Genomic DNA, 19,231 nt, shown 5'->3' on the forward strand with positions numbered 1-19,231 from the left:
CCACACCTTTGGCTGGTCCCTATGTGGAAAGGGGTCACATGCTTGAGGTTCATCTCCAGTTTTTACCACCGAGACCATCAGTCTTTAGGGTCATTGAATCAGCAGATGTACTATGCAAGGGCTGATTGATATGGGTTCTGGGCTAATTAATAGGCAATGAAAGCCCTAAATGTCAGGCTACTCTTGCCTGTACTTTCTGCTGCTGGCGCCTGCACAGTGCCACCACTTAGGGTAACAGCAGATGAAAAATACTTCTTCCATTAATCTTTCTTCTAGCAGAACCTCAGCAATGACCAATGACAACTCTGCTATTGATGTAAGAGTTGCTTCTGCCTCTTCCAAGGCTGAGCGGGTACCTGAAGGCACAGAATCTGAGAAGAGGAGGCAGCCAACAAGTATTTCTGAAAACAGAGAACTTTTCTTAGCAGTAGGATTGACTGTTTCCCCATCTTGAAGCCTTTGCTGTAGGGACCCCAAGGAAGCATGTCTGTGTGGTCCTACTGCTCATGTCTGTGTAGTCCTGAAGCTTTAGAACAATTTAAATAAGCAAGGAAATCTGCTTCTAGCAGACTGGTCCAGCTTCTGCATTTCAGCGGAGGAAACCTGCATGATGCTATGTACCATTTTGTATTGGCATAACAAAATACCTTGAGGTGAGGTATTTAAAGAAGAAAGGTTTATTTGGCCCCCAGTTTTGGAGGTCAGAGGATACAGCACTGAAGTCATAATACAGTGGAGAAACAGAAAAAGAAAGGGCAGTGGAGGGACCCAACGTGGAGCATCTCAGCATCATAGCGATAGTCTCTAGTGAGAACTAACTTGCGCAGTGAGTCAAGTGTGTCCCTGTGGTCTAGCAATCTTCCGCCTCTCCAGGGTTTCTTCCTTCACCATGTCCACATGCACTATCAGACGAGCCTTTGTAGGTCCCACTCAAACCACATCTAAATCTCTGCCCCAGCTGCTGGCAGACTTCAAAATCCTAGCCTGTGCAGATGGGTGTGTTCTCTTCTGTAGTCAACAGCATCAAAAAAGGCTGGGCCATCCTCATTGTCCACCTCCAATTGCAGATGACCAAAGCATCAGCGGAAATCTCAGGGGTCCAGGTCTAAAGGGACAAGGCTCCAAGATGAGGTCAGTGTGAATGCTTTTGATGCCTTTGGTTTCCTTGTCTATGAACTGAGATGGTCATAGTCCTTAAGATGAGGGTTTTAGGATCCAGGAGAAAAATCTTTTGCAATAGAATCCAAAACAAACACCAGTGACTTCTAAAGGCATCTGAATGTTCAGCTCAGTTTGCAAAAGCAACATCCACATAAACAGAAGATGCAACCGAGACCTCCAGCCCAGGAACATGGGTGTTCACAAAACATTATTTTTTATTATTGTTACCTTCCAATTTGTTTAGTCTCTTGTGAGGAGAAAGTTTCAGATCTTTTCATATCTATATCTGACATCTGTCTGCTTCCTCAGCCAAATCTGTCTTGGAATTGCTGGGAGAAAGATGCCACATGTGGGCTGAGAGTATGGCTTCTTGGCAGCACGTCTGCCCAGCACCTGGAAGGCCCTGGATTCAGTTCCCCTTGCTGCCCAAAACAATCTAAAAATGCCCAACAAAACAGTACCGGAGTTGCCAATAAAGTGACGTCACAAATAGCTATACAAGAAACACATGACCAACACCCTTGACACAGGAGACTGAATTTACCACCCTGGGTCTGAGATCGCCTGGAGGTTGTCATCCACTGTCACTGTTAAAGGCCAATCAGTGCTAGAGATGCCCTGTTTTGTTAAAATAAAGAATGGGATTAGACTTTAACATTCTCTTTTTGAAGGTCAATGACCTTAAAGTGCATCCTAGATTTTCTGTCTCCAGCCCTATAGGGTAACTTTGGAGGACACTTTAGGAACTGCTTGCCTGGTAGGGGAAAAAAATCCATTTTTGTGATTCCTAGTTAATTATCCTTTGTAAAAGGGGGTAACAACCTGAGAGGAGCCAGCAAGCCTGGTCAACACTTAGTGTTGGGGAGGAGCAGATAGGCATTACATAAGACTCACCGGGCCCTTGTCAGCCCTCCTTTATTATTAAAATTATAATACTCCGAAATGCCTTTTTGCTGGTTCTGGACTTTTCTTGAGTAGTTATGCCACACACACAAAAAAAGCCCACAATCAAATTTATTAAGCTCTCACCTCCATTTAAAATGGACGGGAGAAGGTCAGAAGTATATGCAAAAGCTAAAAATTGATTTCAATGTAGAAAAAGAGGTTCTAGAGCCTGGGAAGGGTGTAGGGAAGTGTGGGGACGTGGCAAGCAATGTCAAGAGGACTTGGGGGTGCAGCTGGATAGAAGGGGTGCCTTTTAATGGACCAAAGCACAGTAGAGCAGCTATGGTCGACAGCAACTAATTGAATATTTCAAAACAGCTGACAGAGAGGCTTTTTAACATTGCCAACACAAAGAAATGATCTTCAGCGGGGTTGATGGATAGGCCAATCACTCTGATATGATCGTTAACATTATGCCCCATAAATATGGACAATTATGTGTCAATTATAGAGAGGGCTCAGCAGGCAGAGGAGGACACCAATCAAGCCTGACAATTTGAATTCCACCTCTGGGATTCTCACAGTGGAGAAAGCACGACAGACTCTTACAAGTTGTCTTCTGTCCTGAACGCATGCCATGGTACATGTGTGTGTGTGCACACACAGATACACGCCATCACACACGCACATAAAATAAATAAAATCTAATTTTTAAAAAGTTAACATGTTAGATAGGAGGCTAGAGAGATGGCACAGTGGTTAACAGCACATGCTGCTTTTGCAAAGGCCCGGAACTCACATGGGGCAGCTCACAACCACCTGCAACTCTAGCACATGGGAACCCAGTATTCTCTTCTGGCCTTTGAAGGCACTTTGCACTCATGTATACATAACACCCTGTCCCATCCCTGCACACATATCCACATAACAAAATAATAATAATAATAATAATAATAATAATAATAATAATAATAATAATAATAAAATCTTTTTAATGCACTAATAATAACCATAACCAAAGAAGTTGTGGAAAGTAAGGAAGACAATTGGAAGTTGCTTTCTCCTTTGGTCACAGGCCCTGCGTCCCCTGCGTCGTATGCTAACAGCTGCCCACTGGAAAGGAACTTTAAGGGCAAGGGGCTATCCAGTTCCTGCAGATGTTCTGGGGACAGAAGGAGGCCTCTTCAGGGAGTCGGTGCCATTTTAACGGAAGGGCAACTGTGCCTCATTAGGGAATAAAGGTGGGTGCCACTGCCTGCCAGCTGTGGCTGCCATCCAGCTGGCCTGACTTTGCGGTCACTTCTTGTGGGCAGCAGCAGCCCACAGGCAGCAAAAGAAAACGGAAGTAGCCAGCCTCACCATGGAGACGCGTTCTAGTTACTCTGCAGTGCCAACTGCTTGTGCTCACAGCCGTTCTGTTCAAAGACGCCTGACTCCCCTAATTGGTTCAGAGACACTAGCTTGCAGGGGGATGAAAGCCAACGGGCAGTTTGCAGAGTCCGTTAGGGTGTGATCTTACCAACCCCACCGGCTGTGCTTTTAGATCCACTGCTAGGGATGCATGGGAAGCAGACAGACCTACCGTGGAGGTTCTGGCCACACCACCACACCACGGTATCACATAAAGAGGCACACAGAATGTGAAAATCCGATCTGGGTGTCCAGGAGCCATGTTTGAAGCTGTAGCAGCTTGGCTTTGAGAGCTGAAGCAGCCCGCCTCATCTCTGCTGGGAGGCCTGGATTTCTTCATCTCTCAAATGTGGAAGTTGGACCAGATGGTATGTGAGGGCTTATTTTGAGTAGATATCATCTAATGCTCAATGATTCTAAATGCTAGCATATCTGTTTTAAGGATGTGCCATTTGTGTAGAAGGGAAAAAAGTCATACTCATGTACAGACATGTGACTCAGAAGCACGGACCTCTTCTTATACACTGCCCATGCCCAGCCTCCTAGGATTGCATCTGTCACCACATTGAGTCCCCTATGAAAGCCACACTCAGGGACCCAGCTCTGTCTGCTCTGCAATCTGGTTTGTCTTTGTACCCCCATCAACGTGGCACCCAGAACCCAGAGGTCATCAGCACACACACACCCTAGGTGGGCTCCAGTACAACTAACCTGGCCTGGCAGCTAAGAAATAGACACATCCAGTCCATCACATGACACCCCAGACACAATTCATTTGTTGGGGTACACCCAACAATGGTTCTGTGCCTTAGACATCCCACATTGCCACAAGCTTGCCTTGAGCTCTTCCTAGCTCTCGGCATACACATGGGTGCCCATCTTCTCTGCTAATCCTCCCTCCTCCTCAGCCCTCAACCATAACCAGCAGGATCTCCCTATCATCCCATAGTCTGAATCTGGGCATCCTTCACTTGGTTATAACATGATGGTCTAGCCTGTGGTCCTTCCAGCGGTAACTCTCCAAGGATGGCCCTCTGTACTGGCAGCACAAATATCCTTTGGGAGGTAGCTAGAAATCAGAATGCCAGTTTGCCTCAGTACTGGATCTGTGGGTCAAAGCCCCCTGGACCACTCAGACACCTGCTTATTAGTATAAAGTCCCCTTATTCATAGTCTAAGGAGGTCAAGAGTCCCAGTTAGAGGACACCCTTGGATAGCAAATTTTATTGCCCTCTCCCAGAACCAGTTAAGGCTTCTGGGAAAGAACACTAAAATCAGGGGTGCTTTGTGGCCCAGTGAGGAAGTGGCTCAGGAAGATTCCATGCAGAGAATGCATAGGCTTGCCATACCAACTGGACCTCACAGCTGCAGAAAGCCACAGCAATGAGGGTCACACAACATCTAGACTCAGGGGTGGATCATAGGAAAGGTGACCCTTTAACATTCAGGTTCCAGGGTCAGCAGAACAAGGCTTTCTATCCCTATATCTCCGAAAGCTTCCACCAGCAGCTGAGCGGGAAGCCGAGTTAGGCATTGCTGGTGTCTCACCATCTGGGAAGCTGAGACACGGAAAGCCCTCCCCACCTCACCTTCCTGTAATGCAGAGATTTATAGCACTTCCCTAGATCCTGCACCTTAGAACTTTCCTGGTGAATCTGGGACATGGGGGAGATGCCAGATGGGCAGGAAGAAGCCATGCTTTATATTTAGAAAAAGTTACAAGAAGACCGTTATCAAGAGGATAAATAAATTCACATGGGCTCTCTTCATTATGTGCCTTCAGCTACCTGTCCCAGGTGAGCCTCCCCTCTACAAACACTCCTTCTTCCCATCCCTCCACACAATTCCCCACCCCCACCTCCACCCCAGCCCCACCCCCAAAACTATCACTTACTTGGCCCATCACTCCTCTTTCTGCTGTGTCTGGGGCACAGGAAAAATGCCTCCTGGCAAGCACACAGTTTACAGACACCCCAGACTCACCAGGCACAACCCACATCCCACAGGGGTTTCAGAACAACCTCTCAGCACTATTGGGGGCATTTCCATGATACACAGGAAGGGCAGGTCAAGCACACTTCTGCAGAAGGGGTTCTTACCATTTGTGGGCAGCTGGTCCTTTAGGGCAGCCACTATAGAAGACACCCAGGGGTTGCTCTGAAGTCCCAGGCTCAAGACCAGGCTCCCGGCAGCTGGCTCTGCATGGCACCCTCTGGGGAAAGTGAGGCTGAAGCAAGCAGCTGCCCCGGGGCCAGAGCTCTGAGCACCCTGGGGGATGTGCCTGTGGCTTTTCTCATCTCTGTCATCACGGTTCTTTCACAAAGAACCCACTACATTGCACAGTTCCTCCCAAATCTGCTCCAGTGCCTGTTGGGAAATCAACAATTCGTGCAGACCTTTCCCGATACAGTTTCTAGAGGACTTCTTTTTTTCCCCCTTTCCCCTCCTGTCTCAGCTTTAAAAAATGGCTGAGGTCACAGCATACAATGGCCAAGCCTGTGTCACTGACCAGATGACTCCCACCCCCAAACCTGATAACAAGGGCACCTTTGTCTACTGAATTTTAGGCAGGACTCCCTGGGCCTGTCTTATCCCTGCTGAGAGAAGTTTCAGCCAACTTCTTCCCAAACCTAAGTCAGGGCTCTGGCCCTGGCCCTGGTTCCAGCTGTGTGAACCCAAGGCCTGATAAAAGCCAGCACGAAAAGAACAGAGAATTTCTAGAAAGGACCATTGTGTGAAACTCTTCTCTGGCCTTGGCCTTCAATCAACACTCACCAGTGAATCTGATGTTCCATTTGGAAGTTTTCTGGAAGCCGGGGAGTCATGGTATGTGAGGCGAAAGCTTATTGAGCTAGCATGAGAACCTGAGTTTAGATCCCCAGAACTCAAGAAAGCCAGATACACATGGTAGATATGTCTATAACCACAGAAGTTGTAGGCAAGATAGAAGACAGACAGCAAAATCCCTGGGAGCTCCTGGGCCACGTAGCCTCAGGCATGGAATGACAAACAAGAGATACCATTTCAACAAGGGGAAAGGCTGATACTTGGGCTTGTCCTCTGACTTCCGCAGGCATGCCATGTCACACAGATGCCTGTGTTTACACATCCACACACACGCACATACACATACATACACACACACACATACATAAGTATGCACATGTGCACAACATACAGAGAAAAACATATAAATAAATAGAAGCCTTCTGGAGCTGTTGAAGATTTAGCACTTAAATCATCTATTTCTGTGTTCACTTTCTGTTACAAACTGTGGAACTTTAGCAACTGATTGTGTTTTCTGTGCTGGGGATGAAATTCAGGGCCTTCTGCATGCTAGACAAGCATGTACCACGAAGCTGCATCTCCTGACTGGTTCTCTATATAGAACTAAACAAATCAGACAGTCACCCAGGGATGGGGTTAGACTAGGGTCTCGCTGCTGTTATCCCACTACGATGAGATCTCAGGCAAGGCAGCTAAGTTTTAATTCTTTTTCAGATGCTAAGTAGAGATACTCTCGTATCTTTCTAAATGGTTGTGGGGATCGGAGGGGGAAATAAACCAAGCATGCAGGGCAGTAAGGATGCTGTTGTGATATTGCTATCACCATGGGTGAGAGGGAGGGAGACACGCAGCTGTCCTGGGCACAAGAAAAAGTCTACATTTAACAATGGAAAGCAAATGAGCTGAGTGAAAAATGCACGGGCCATTTTTCCAATGATATAAAAATGGGCAGCAAGGAGACAGAAAGATGCTTAACATCAGGGAATTATTAGGGAAATGCTAATCGAGACCACAGTGAATTATCGCCTTGCATCCCTTAGGACTGGTTACTTTTTTCTTTTCAAGAATAAGGGTTGACGAGGATGTAGAAGAATTGAAAACCCTTGTGTGTATTTCGGATGAGAATATAAAGTAGTAGCGTTCTTAGGGAAAACAGCATGACTACTTCTTTAAAAAACTTAAACAGAATCACCCTAAGATCCAGTCACCCTACATCTGGCTATACACCCCAAAGAGCTGAAAGGAAAATTTTGAATAGATATTTATACCTTCTTGTTCATGACAAAAAAAAAGTCCAAGTGCCCATTGACGGATAAATGAATAAACAAACGGCTGTCAAGGGTCTGGGGAGATGGTTTAGTTGGCAAACCACCAAGATGTGTGCAAGCTTGAGGACCTGAGTTTGTATTCCCAGCACTGGTCACACATGTTGGTAACCTTGGTAACCTTAGCACTGGGGACAGGGAGGCATGAGGCAGAGGCAAGTGCATCCCTGAAGCCTTCTAGCCAATCAGAGAGTTCCAAGTCTAAGAGACCCTGTCTCAAAATGTAAAGTGGAGAGCACTTAAGATGCTTGACGTTGGCCTCTGACCTACAAACACACACACACACACACACACACACACACACACAGTTGTGCAACAATAACAAACACAGTGGAGTATTTGTCTTTAACAAGGAAGGACATACATTCTGACATATGCCACAACATAGGTGAGCTTTAACATTATGCAAATTGAATTGACCTCCTCAAGATGGCTTAAGTTCTGTATGACTCCACCTGGGCGAGGTTCATAGGGCAGCCAAGCTCGGAGACAGAAAGGAGAATGGTGGCTGCCAGAGACTGGAGGAAAGAGAGCTGCCTGCTGGTTCAGTTTTAATTCTATAAGATGAAAAGGTTTGGCAGAGGGGTGCTGATAAGGACGCACAGCGCATGAATGCCTTTAATGCCACCAAACTCTACACTTAAGCATGGTGACAATGGGAGAGTTTATGGTATGTACACATAGCAACAATTAAGAAAGGTTTGCGATGGGCACAGGCACAGGTGATTTAACTTAATGGGCCCTGGGTCACTACATCACAAGATACTCAAGTACAGAATCTCAAGAGGGGAAGTTATACCCACAGGGAAGCCAACCCAAGTCCCTTGGTGAGGGAAGCCCAACCAGACAATAAGCTGAGCATCCACAGCAGGGCTCACTACAGCCCATTTTTCTATGAGGTCTAAGGGAAACTGAGGCAACACAGTTGGCAACCCAATCAACAAATAGCTTTCCTATTAAGGTCTGTATTGTAGGCAGTGGGTGACCATGGCCTCTGCTTTAAGTACAATATCTTGTGGCTTTTCATGTCGATGTGACTCCTTCCTGGAATCTCTTTCCCACCCAGTGGGAGGGCTTACCCCTCTCTTCTCAAGGGTATTGCCCTGAGCAGCCCTGGTTGCTCCAGAAACTCTCTTTCCTCTGTAATGGTGGGGCTCCCATCTGCTGTGGTCATTCATTAGCACAAGGTTACCTGAGTCAGGTACCCGCGAAGGGATCATACATCTGATGTGACTGAATATCTTTTTTTAAAGATTTTATTTATTTATTATGTATACAACATTCTGCCTCCATGTACGCCTGCAGGCCAGAAGAGAGTACCAGATCTCATTACAGATGGATGTGAACCACCATGTGGTTGCTGGGAATTGAACTCAGGTCCTCTGGAAGAACAGTTAATGCTCTTAACCACTGAGCCATCTCTCCAGTCCTTGAATATCTTTTTTATATAATTTATTTATTTTTATTTTGTGTGCATTTGGTATTTTGCCTGCATGTATGTCTGTGTGACAGTGTCAGATTTTAGAGTCACAGAGAGTTGTGAGCTGTCATGTGGGTTCTGGGAATCGAACCCGAGTGCTCTGGAAGAGCATCCAGTGTTCTTAACCACTGAGCCATCTCCAGCTCCATGACTGAATATCTTAAGAAATCAAGGGGGGAATTCTATTGTTATTGCTGTTGGCTAGAGGAGAAAACAGTGACTCTTGAGATGGAGCAGAAAGGAAGAGCAGAGCCGGGTGGTGGTGGCACATGCCTTTAATCCCAGCACTCGGGAGGCAGAGGCAGGCGGATCTCTGTGAGTTCGAGACCAGCCTGGTCTACAAGAGCTAGCTCCAGGACAGGCTCTAAAGCTGCAGAGAAACCCTGTCTCGAAAAACCGGAAAAAAAAGAAAGGAAGAGTGGGAAGAAGATAATTTAGGGCCCTGTGGCCAGAAGCAAAGGCAGTATAACAGGAAGGAGGTGCAAGAAGCAGCGGTCCAGGTCCTTATGATCAAGAAATGATCGAGAGGCAAGGAGGGGGGAGAAGCACAGCTGAGGATGGGGTGGGGCTACAGGAGCCGTGGGATGCCCGCAGCTAAGAAGCACAGAACGCTGAGCACAGTGGTACATGCCTGTAATCCCAACCCTAGGAGGCTAAGGCAGGAAGATTGTTTCCAGGCCAGCCTGAGTTATCTAACAAACAACATCTCAACAACAACAATTAATAAAATGATAATAATAAGAATGATGATGCCAGCCTGAAGACCCGAGTTTAGTCTCTGAGACACAATTACAAGCAGAAAGAGAGAACGGGCTCCGAAGGTGTCTTTTGACTTCTAGGAGTGCCACAGCATGTGCTTCTGCCTTTATAAAGCAAACAAAATTAATAAATGTAATTTTAAAAATTAAACAAAACTAAACAGACTCAGTGACAACAGCAAAAACCCCTGCAGCTGTCTAAGAATTCAAATCAACCAGTAAGAGGAGAGCCTTATCCAGAGGTACCCATTGGCCGTGGTTCATTGCATTATCTCTGGGAAGTATAGAAGAAAGGTTGGTGGGGATCTCAAGTCCTCACCTTTCTGGCACTCACGCACACATAGGACCACGGCACTTCCCTGCTCTTGGAAGTCAGCCCTCCCAGCCACTGTTACTCAAAGCAAAACTGCATTGTTTTTGGATGAACAACACCTTTTCTACTTCTTCAAGTTTCATGGAATCACATGGCCACGGAAGTTACTGTAGCCCACGGCTTCTTGATCTTAGCAAAGAGGGCAGTTTTAAGGCTGATCAACTAATAGTTGTTATCAGTACCATCTTGGCCCTGTGTTACACAGAGAAGCAGAGATACATCCACAAGGAACAGTATATCATTGACCACACAGAGTAATGACTGCCCCTGCCAATCCATCATAGCCAGATACCTCTCTGGGTCACCATAAACCAGGAAACAGGCTCTGACCTGGGCTAAGCAGAAGCTAGTCCTGAAGACTTTCTTCTTTATGATTCCCCTAAGCTAATCTCTCAGGATATGAAAGACTCAGGGATAACCTGGTTATCCATAACAGGGAAATAGATTCCGAGTTTCATTCGGGAAGTCACTTGAGTTTTGTTTTATTAATGGTCCTCCTTTCTTCAGGGTTGGCTCTGAGAAATAAGCTAAGGAGCTCTCCATTTCTGTAATCAGGCTGATATCTACACCCAGGGCCATAGGTTCAAAGGAGAGGAGCTCACAATTGAAGGGCAAGAGACTGGTATTCATTTTCATAGAGCCAGATACGACTGACCCACAGGACATTATTCTTTGTTTCAGTATCAACCCAAATAGGCTGCTTTGCTGTAGGCCCTGGTCCTCTGCAGGATGAATCGGGTTGTGTTATAATGATAATTAATAAGAAGAAACATCTGGCTATGCTGATGACTCACTTTTCCTAAATGCTTCATAGTTATGAAGGGAGAAGTTATTCACCCCCGCGCAGTCTCCAGTGGATAGAGTCTCAGGAATCCCCTCCCTCACGTGTGGTCCCTGGGTTCCGTGATCAATTAAGCAGCTAATAGTTACTAATCATCCTTTCCTGGTGCTATGGAGGATGTGAGCACTATTACAGTAATGTCCAACTCTTAACATTTGGAAGATAGAGATAAGTCACAAACGGGGGTGGAGGTGGGGGAGGGGAGAAACAGCTTTCAAGACAGACTGTAGCCATGCCAAATGCTAAGTCTGGAGACAATAAGTGCTTTCAGAATCCAGGGAGGGCGGGATCCCTGTGGGCTGGGAGGATGAAGGGAGGCTTCTGAGAAGTTAAAGAATTTACCCCACAGTGGGGATAAAGAGGAAGGGCTTAACCCAAGTGCCAGGGACATGATGCAAGAAGCACAAAGCAGCTGGGTATCCAATGAGACGAGGGCAGTGGGAGAAAGTGAAGTTGGTTCCAAAGAGAACGGGAAAAGCCAGAACCAGATCCTGGCATCCAAGCTGGGATGGGAACCAGTTTAGGGGTGAGGCGTAGAGTTTATTGGCTCTAGATCCAAGTTCAATCCAAGTGTGTTACCACGACTTGAAGGCTGTGTCTGTGTTTCACGTGGGCCGTGGAGGTCAGTCTGTCCCTGGATATGTGGAGCTGGTGACAGTGGAGAGAGAGAGAGAAAGAGAGAGAGAGAGAGAGAGAAAGAGAGAGAGAGAGAGAGAGAGAGAGAGAGAGAGAGAGAGAGGCCAAATCCTGTTTGTCTAAGAAAATATTCCTTGATACTTAGAGGGCCTGACCTCTGCTTATCTTGGGAAGAGGAGGATGGATTAGGAGCTGATCTGCATCCCCGGAGGAGCTGGTGGGTCCTGAGCTTGAAGAGAAGATGCTAAGATGAGCTGCTATTGCACAAAGAAAAAACACAGCCCCAATGAGTGGCAGCTCCAGCCAGGTCTGAGGGTGTGCAGGACAGAGGTGGAGGGCCAGGCAGCCAAGCTCCAGGTTGCAGCATGTAGAAGGTTCTATACATCCACACCACAGAAAGATCCCCAATACCGCGTGAACAAATCAGAAATGGTTTTCAGTTTTTAAAACCCTCTGAGAGCTGGAGACTGCTTCGAAGCCCGACTAATGCCTGAGTTGGGTCCCCACGATTCTAAAGGGTTCCCCAGCTCAGTGTCTCCCAGCTTCAGTCATTCTTAGTCTGCTGCTACAAATGATCACACCCCCGTGCCATAGAAACTCTCATTTTTAATTTTTTTTTTTTTTGAGACAGGGTTTCTCTGTAGCTTTGGAGCCTGTCCTGGTACTAGCTCTTGTAGACCAGGCTGGTCTCGAACTCACAGAGATCCGCCTGCCTCTGCCTCCCGAGTGCTGGGATTAAAGGTGTGCGCCACCACCGCCCGGCTTTAATTTTTTTAAAAGCAGTGCTGGACATGGAATTTGGGGCCACATACATGTTAGGCAAGCCCTCCACTACTGAGCCATAACCCTGGCCTACTCAAAAGTTTTGAACTAATAGCCAACTTAAATTAAGCCTAGATCTAAGTAATAACATCTAAGAAATCACAGGTATGATTTGGTGGTTTTATTTTTTTTTCTATCATCCACAAAAGTAAATCCACTTAAAAGCTGTCATCTTCACATGATCTAAAATTGCCCGGTAGTTCTTTCATTATAAACTCAGTGCCCATTAGCAAACATTCATGTTGTGTACAAAAGCAGCCTGGCACATCTGGAAAATGGTCCCAGGGTTACTTTTGCAATCCTAGAAAACCAAACCTGAATTCCCTGAAGACACACAGCTCTGACTCACTATGGGGAAGGAAAGGGGCAGAGAAGGGAAATAGAAGTGAGGTCCATGGTAGGGGTTCTGGAAGCTGCTCCGGGGATGCTGGTCAACTTGCCACTGACTCACTATTGAGTTAGCAAAAAGAAGAAAAGAAAGAAGGAAGCACTTACTCAATCTTGGGAGAGACAAAGACAATTGGAGAAATCACTCAGGAGTTACAAGGTCAGCAGAAAAGAGGAGAAAGATGTCTTCCAGAGCAAGGTTGGGCTGTGGGAGGGGAAAACCACATTTGTGCCTTCACCACCTGGCCCCTGAGCAGAGATGCATGCAACTATGCCTTCACCAGTCCCTGTTTCTAACTGAAGGGACAGGATTGGCAGTGATCTCATCCCCCCTCTGAGCACTCATGTATCAAGGACCTACCCTTCCCTCTACACCCACCATTGAAGCCTAGATGTTGCCAGCAAACCGGGCAGCAGGGAGTGCAGGGAGATGCGAGGGGCTTGGCAAGTTGCTCACCTGCTCTGAAAACCACTGTGAAACGGAAACGGGGAACTGGACAGAGGTGTGTGTGTATGTGTGTATATGTGTGTAAAGTGTTGTGTGTGTGTTATGAAAACCACGGGTTAGTCGCTAGAAAGGCAGACAACCTTCCTGCAAGCACAAAAGGCACAAAGGTCAAGAGGTGTCCACATGCTGCATTTGGAGGTATATGCCACGTGCGTTCTGTGTGCTAGCACAGGACCCACAAGAATGAGAAGAAAGGAGGCTGGGACGGTAGGAGAGGTGACCCCAGATGAGGAAATGCCAAGCTGAAAGCTCAAAGGAAGAACGCATCTCAGAAAACAATTTAGAAGAAACTCGGGAAACTGTCAGAAGTCGTGACCTCGGAGAGAGGAAGAGAAAGTTGAAGTGGAAAAACACAGCTGAGATCAAAGGGATGACCTAAGGATGGAAATGCGCGAGTGGGGGCTCACGACAGGAACCTGCTCACTCAGATCCACTTCAGTGGAGCGGTGGAGAAGCACTGCTACTGAAATACGGAATTTGGAACTGGGCAGGGTAGCACATGTCTGTTAGGATTCAGGAGGTAGCAGCCTGAGGACTAGACGCCCAGAGTCATCTTCAGCTACACTGTGAGTTTGGAAGCCCTGTTGTCTCAAAAATGATAAGGAACGAACAAAAGAATGAATGACCTGGAGTGTGGCTCAGCTGGTAGAGCACCTGCCCAGCTGGCATGGAGTGTGACCTCCGGCACCACTAAACCCTGCAGCCCCAGCCAGCACTCAGGAGGCAGAGGTGAAACAACCGCGAATTCAAGGTCTTCCTTAAATACCTTAAAGTTATATTAGATTGCAATATAAATATATGTATTCTCTGTTACTGTTTAGCAAGCTGCAAATGGGACCCTCCTTCCCAAAGCTTTGCAATCACAGGCATACCCAAGCATGCTGTGCTAACAGCTCGTGTGTGACAGAAACAGGAAGGCTTGTCTTGGGCATGCAAGGGAAGAAACCACCCACTTAGACTCTAGGCACTGAGAGTGAAATCTATCTCAGGGAGGTGGCGATGGGGAAGTCTCCACTCAGGTGTGAGTCATTTCTTGCTCTGTGTAGACAGCGAGATGTGCTGTGTGGTGATTTTCCACATCAGGGATAAAGCCTGTCCTTTCGACTCTCCATCCCCTCTGAAGGGATCCATCTCAGATCCAGACCGTGGTAGTGGGAGGCAGTGCATTAATGTTCACTTGATTCCATCTTGCCATTTTACAGATGGGAAAGTTGAGGGCCGGAGACTAGGAATGAACACCAAGCCTCCCAGGTCTCAATACAGAGTGCCCTCCGGTTACCCTGAACTTGTTGTGAGCATTACAATATAACCGTTGAGACTACAGAATGATCTGTGGTCAGACAGTACAGCAGCAGCCAAAGCCTGGCTTAGGACCTTAGCGCTCCTCGGGGAGAAGTGACACTGACAGCCACTTCCCATTTATTTGTGGCCTGTGAGCCCTGTGGAGGAAGAGGCCCAGGGAGGAAACATCTGTGAACACAGAGTGATGTCAGGAGTCCCTTGGTTTTCCCTTGGTCAAATCCTCTTTATCTATCTTCCCTACCCTACAATTCAGCACTCCAGCCAAACAGGAGGGCCTGGAAGATTCCATGGCTTCTGGAGAGAACATCCTACAGAGATTGCCAGCATGAGATGTGTGTGACTGCCCGGGGCTGGGAGCAGGAGTGTAGGCAAGCAGAAGCCCCACAAACCACTCACCCAGAGGCCTCATATCCACCTGCCCTAAATCCAAACCCAGCTTCTGGTCTTCAGATGGTCCCAGAAAAAAACACACACTAGGTTCTAATCACATTCTGCTTGAATAAGCTTAGAAGACCACTTCCCTAAGTGAAACTGTCTTTTCTCCCCCAACACATACAAATGAAAATACAAGCCAGCATGATAGCACATGGTAGACCCGGCACTGAGTCTGGGGCCTAGCTTGGACTACACAGTAAATCTCTATCTAACAGAGGTTTGGTGACCATTCAGCCAGAGGGTAGGGAAGCTGGCAGAAATGGATTTGCTTTGCAAAGCTTTCCATCACCTGCTAAGACTCCAGGTGACCTTTGTGAGCTGCCATCGGCTGAGGGCATTGGGGCTCACTGGCTCCTGCTCCCTGGGCCTTCCCAGCAGACTGTGCGGGATTCTCCAGAACGACACTGTCTAACCTTCCTGACACTGACCAGGCTGACCAAGGAGCAGGAGGAAGGACACGGAAATGACAAGAGCGGGAGTCAGAGAACTACCACCTGCCGTTCTCGTGGACATAGGACTGTCGTGGAGAGCTGCTGGCTGAGCCCACTTGAGTTTCCCCCTTTGTGAATCCTCATCTGACTGTTTCTTGACCACCAAGACTCAAAGCTCTAGCCAGACAAGGGGGCTGGGAGATACAGAGATTTTTCAGGGCAAGGTGTGTAGCGCCCGCTTCTGTACCTCCAACAAGAGGTGCAGACCATCATGCGAAGGCCCTGCCACACTTCCTGAGATAAGCCATGCAAGCCTTTGCTTTTTTCCTATAGGCCCTTACCTCAAAAGGAGACAGATTAAATAGGGGGACACGGGGACCTAAGTTTCCCCTATTTCCCACCCATTGGATAACTGCAGCCAGTTCCGGCGCCTGTGTTTTGGCATGAGATCCGATGTGTTTGCTGCCCTTAGGTGCTGCACAGTGTCTTTTGTGCACCAGGAGGCCGATACGTATTAGCTTATTTGAGTCTTGGGGGAATTCTTATTTTCACTTTCTAACGTGATTCGAAGTTGATGTTCTTTCTGTCTCTAAGCCTACTACTGATTTCTCCTCACTCCAGGCTGCCCCTGAGTCCCTGTACTAAACCTCTGCTGCCTCCCAAGTCTGCAGAGGAAGCCAGGCAGCCAGCCGCCTCATTATCCCTTTGACTCCGGGAAGGCAATGCTAGAAGGGAGGCTGGTTAACTGGAGAGGGAGGCAGCAGCAGGGGGAAGTGGACTGTTAAGAAGGTAAGTAGCAATATCACAGCACATGCATTCCTACAAGCTCGAGCTCTTACCAGCATCGCATGGGGTGAAACGTCTCCCGGGAGGTGGCCACTGAGTGCTGAACAGCTGCAAGCAGTTTTGTGTGGACTCTGACAGAACTAGGCGCTCTCGCAGGGAGCTTCTACTTGTCCACCAAAGCAAGAGGCAGAGGCAGCTAGAGACTAGGCTCCCACACTAGTCCACTAATCACACGAGCCTCATCCCCTCTACACTGAATTCTGAAAACCTGGAAAGGGACCGTCTCCTGGGAGGTGTACCCCCACCCTGCTTAACTTCTCCACCCAGGGCTGCTCTGGCTGAAGTGGCCGGGGATGAGCACTCATCAGCTACTTACAAACACAAAGAGAGTCTTTTATTCAAATCTGTCTCCAGACACAGATGTGCATAAGAAATGCATGAGATGGGGCTCAGTTGACTGAATGCCTGCCCAGCATACATGAGTTCAATTCCCAGAAGTCATCAACTGGCCACGCTGATACATGCCTGTAGTTCCAGCACTCAGGAGGTAAAGCCAGAAGGCCCAAGGAGTTCAAGTTGATCCTTGGCTATCATAATGAGTTTGAGGCCAGCCTGGACTACATGGAACCCTGTGTGTATGTGTGGTGTCAGGGGTCAAGTTGGCTTCTTCCCAAACTCTGAGCTGTGCCTGTCAGCTTATCTGGCATGTGGACGTCTCTTTTTCTGCAATGACCTGTGCACCAAGAGCAAGAGTGGAGCGAGGAAGAAAAACTGGAAGAGTCTAGTGGTCGGAGACAGCAGTGCCCATGTGCCTGTCTGCTTCACAACGGGAGGTCTCTTATGTTTAACCCCAACCCCAGTTCCCCAAAGCACACAGAAATGAAATGGGCCAGGGAGACAAGGTCATCGGTGGTTTGGAGCCTGTGAAACAACGTTCTCAAGGGCCTTGGGTCAAGTCTCCAAGTAATCCATTTGGAAAGGCTCACATAGACTGTCTACTGCAGCAATCAAAGCCCTTAGCCCCAAAGGCAGCTGGAAGTGACCAAGGGATTGTGAAATAGCATGTGAGTTACCAGCAGGGGATTTGAAAACAGCATGTGGTTGTCCCTTGCCTAGATGCTAAAAAGAACCTGAAGGTGGTCACACATGCCTTTAATCCTGGCACTTGGGAGGAAGAGGCAGGAGGACAGTTAAGGCTACACACTGAGAAACCCTGTCCAAAAAACAAAACAAAACAAAACCCCAACAACAACAACAAAAAATCCCCAAAACCAAAATAAAATAAAAAGAACTGGCAGTGTGTTTTCATCCAAAGACCTCCAGCACCTCGAATGCCTGGGTTATCCTTGATAAGGCTGAGCAGCCCACCTGGTTCCTTGGAATGAGACTCAGTTCCCTGAATGTGGCACTACGGCCATTTACTTTCTCTAAAGGTCAGCTGAAGGTGCCAATCTTGTTTGCTTTTTAGGTTAGAATACAACACTAAGAGTTCTCAGGATGGAAACTTAATATCCGATGCAACAATGTTTGGAGTTGGGCCCTTTAAGTGCTAATTAGGTCAGGAGGGCCCTGCCTTCATAGGTAGATTAGTGCTGCTATCTCCCGAGTGGCTTAGTCACTTTGAGGATGGGCTTGCTAACAAAACAAGTCTGGCCCCTTTTTGCATGTGACTCCCTTGGACTCTATTGTCTTTCTGCCTTCCACTTTGGGATACCACCGCAGGAAATCCCGCCATCAGATGCTGCCACCATGGTTTCAGATTTCCCTAACTCTACAACTATGTATCGAGTAAATTTCTAGACTTTGTAACTTACTTAGCTGGCTGTATTAGGATGACACAAAACAGACTAGGACATCCATCAACATTCCATCAATGAATCTACAGGCGGAAGAGTCAGTGGTCAACCAAAGGGGACGAAGATGGCTGAACGGGTGGCTCAGTGGCTAAGATGCTCTTGCGGAGGATTTGCTCTCCATGTACCCATGTCAAGGAGTTCACATAGATTTGTAACTCCAGCTCCACCGGCTCTGACACCCTCTTTCTGGCCTCCAAGGGGCAATGGCACTTCGGGGTACAATCCCAAATGCCGGGATTATGGGCATGCACCACACACCTGGCAGGAATAGACTCTTTAACACTTGCGGCGGACATGGGTGCACAGAATCTTTCACACACACACACACACACACACACACACACGGACACACACATCCCCACGCACACACACATCCCCACCTACGTGAAATAACAATAACCACATGCCGGCATCAGAGATGGTGATCAGCAGAGGCGGGTGGGGGCTGGGGCACACCGGAGAGCACACTGGAGAGCCAGTAGCAGCACATCAGAGCCCCAAAGGACAGCAGGCTGGGAGGAGCTGGAACTCTCAATTTTTGTTCTGGAAATGTGCTGATTTTAATATGTTAATCATAAGATTTTAAGATGATAATCAACTGAACAGCATTGAAATGAAACCTCATGGGGGCGGTAAATAAATAAAATCACAACAAAGTCACAAATCTCACTGCTCCGCTTTGATTTTGCCCACCGGTCACCAGCTGTGACTGCTGGTCTTATCTGTTGGCTATCTGCATACCCTGTCATTTGAAGAGGGGCTTTTGGTTTTAAAGAGCTGAATGACACTTCCCCAGGCTGCCAGGCAGCAGGTCCAGTTTTATGGACCTCTTACCACTGACCCTACCTCAGTGCTGGTTTCTGGACTATCAGTGGGCACTTTCCAAGAACCGCATGTGGGGCAACCTCCCTGCCTACCCCGAGAGCCCTCTCCTCTGCCTGTACTTTCCTCTGTAGCTAGCACAGATACATTTTCTTGGACAGGAGAGACCCTGGAAAATCTGTCCTACTTGGCTTCCTACCTATCAGCTGAAGAGAGTGTTGGAGAG

General features: G+C 47.6%; 1 protein-coding gene across 3 annotated transcripts in view; it reads right to left on the reverse strand.

Moving 5' to 3' along the window:
• The window catches only part of Gas7 (growth arrest specific 7), a 233,891-nt gene that overhangs the window by 96,522 nt on the left and 118,138 nt on the right, over positions 1–19,231 (reverse strand). Inside the window, exon 1 of one of the 3 annotated variants that reach the window (XM_038328545.1) lies at positions 5,556–5,666. The exons of the other annotated variants lie outside the window; for them this stretch is intronic. Within the exon in view, the coding sequence (XP_038184473.1) occupies positions 5,556–5,558 (3 nt within the window). The 5' untranslated portion in view covers positions 5,559–5,666. Of the gene's footprint in view, positions 1–5,555; positions 5,667–19,231 lie in introns of those variants that run through there. 3 annotated transcript variants of the gene reach the window in all.

Source organism: Arvicola amphibius, chromosome 4 (assembly GCF_903992535.2).
Source record: "Arvicola amphibius chromosome 4, mArvAmp1.2, whole genome shotgun sequence".
NCBI lineage: Eukaryota > Metazoa > Chordata > Mammalia > Rodentia > Cricetidae > Arvicola > Arvicola amphibius.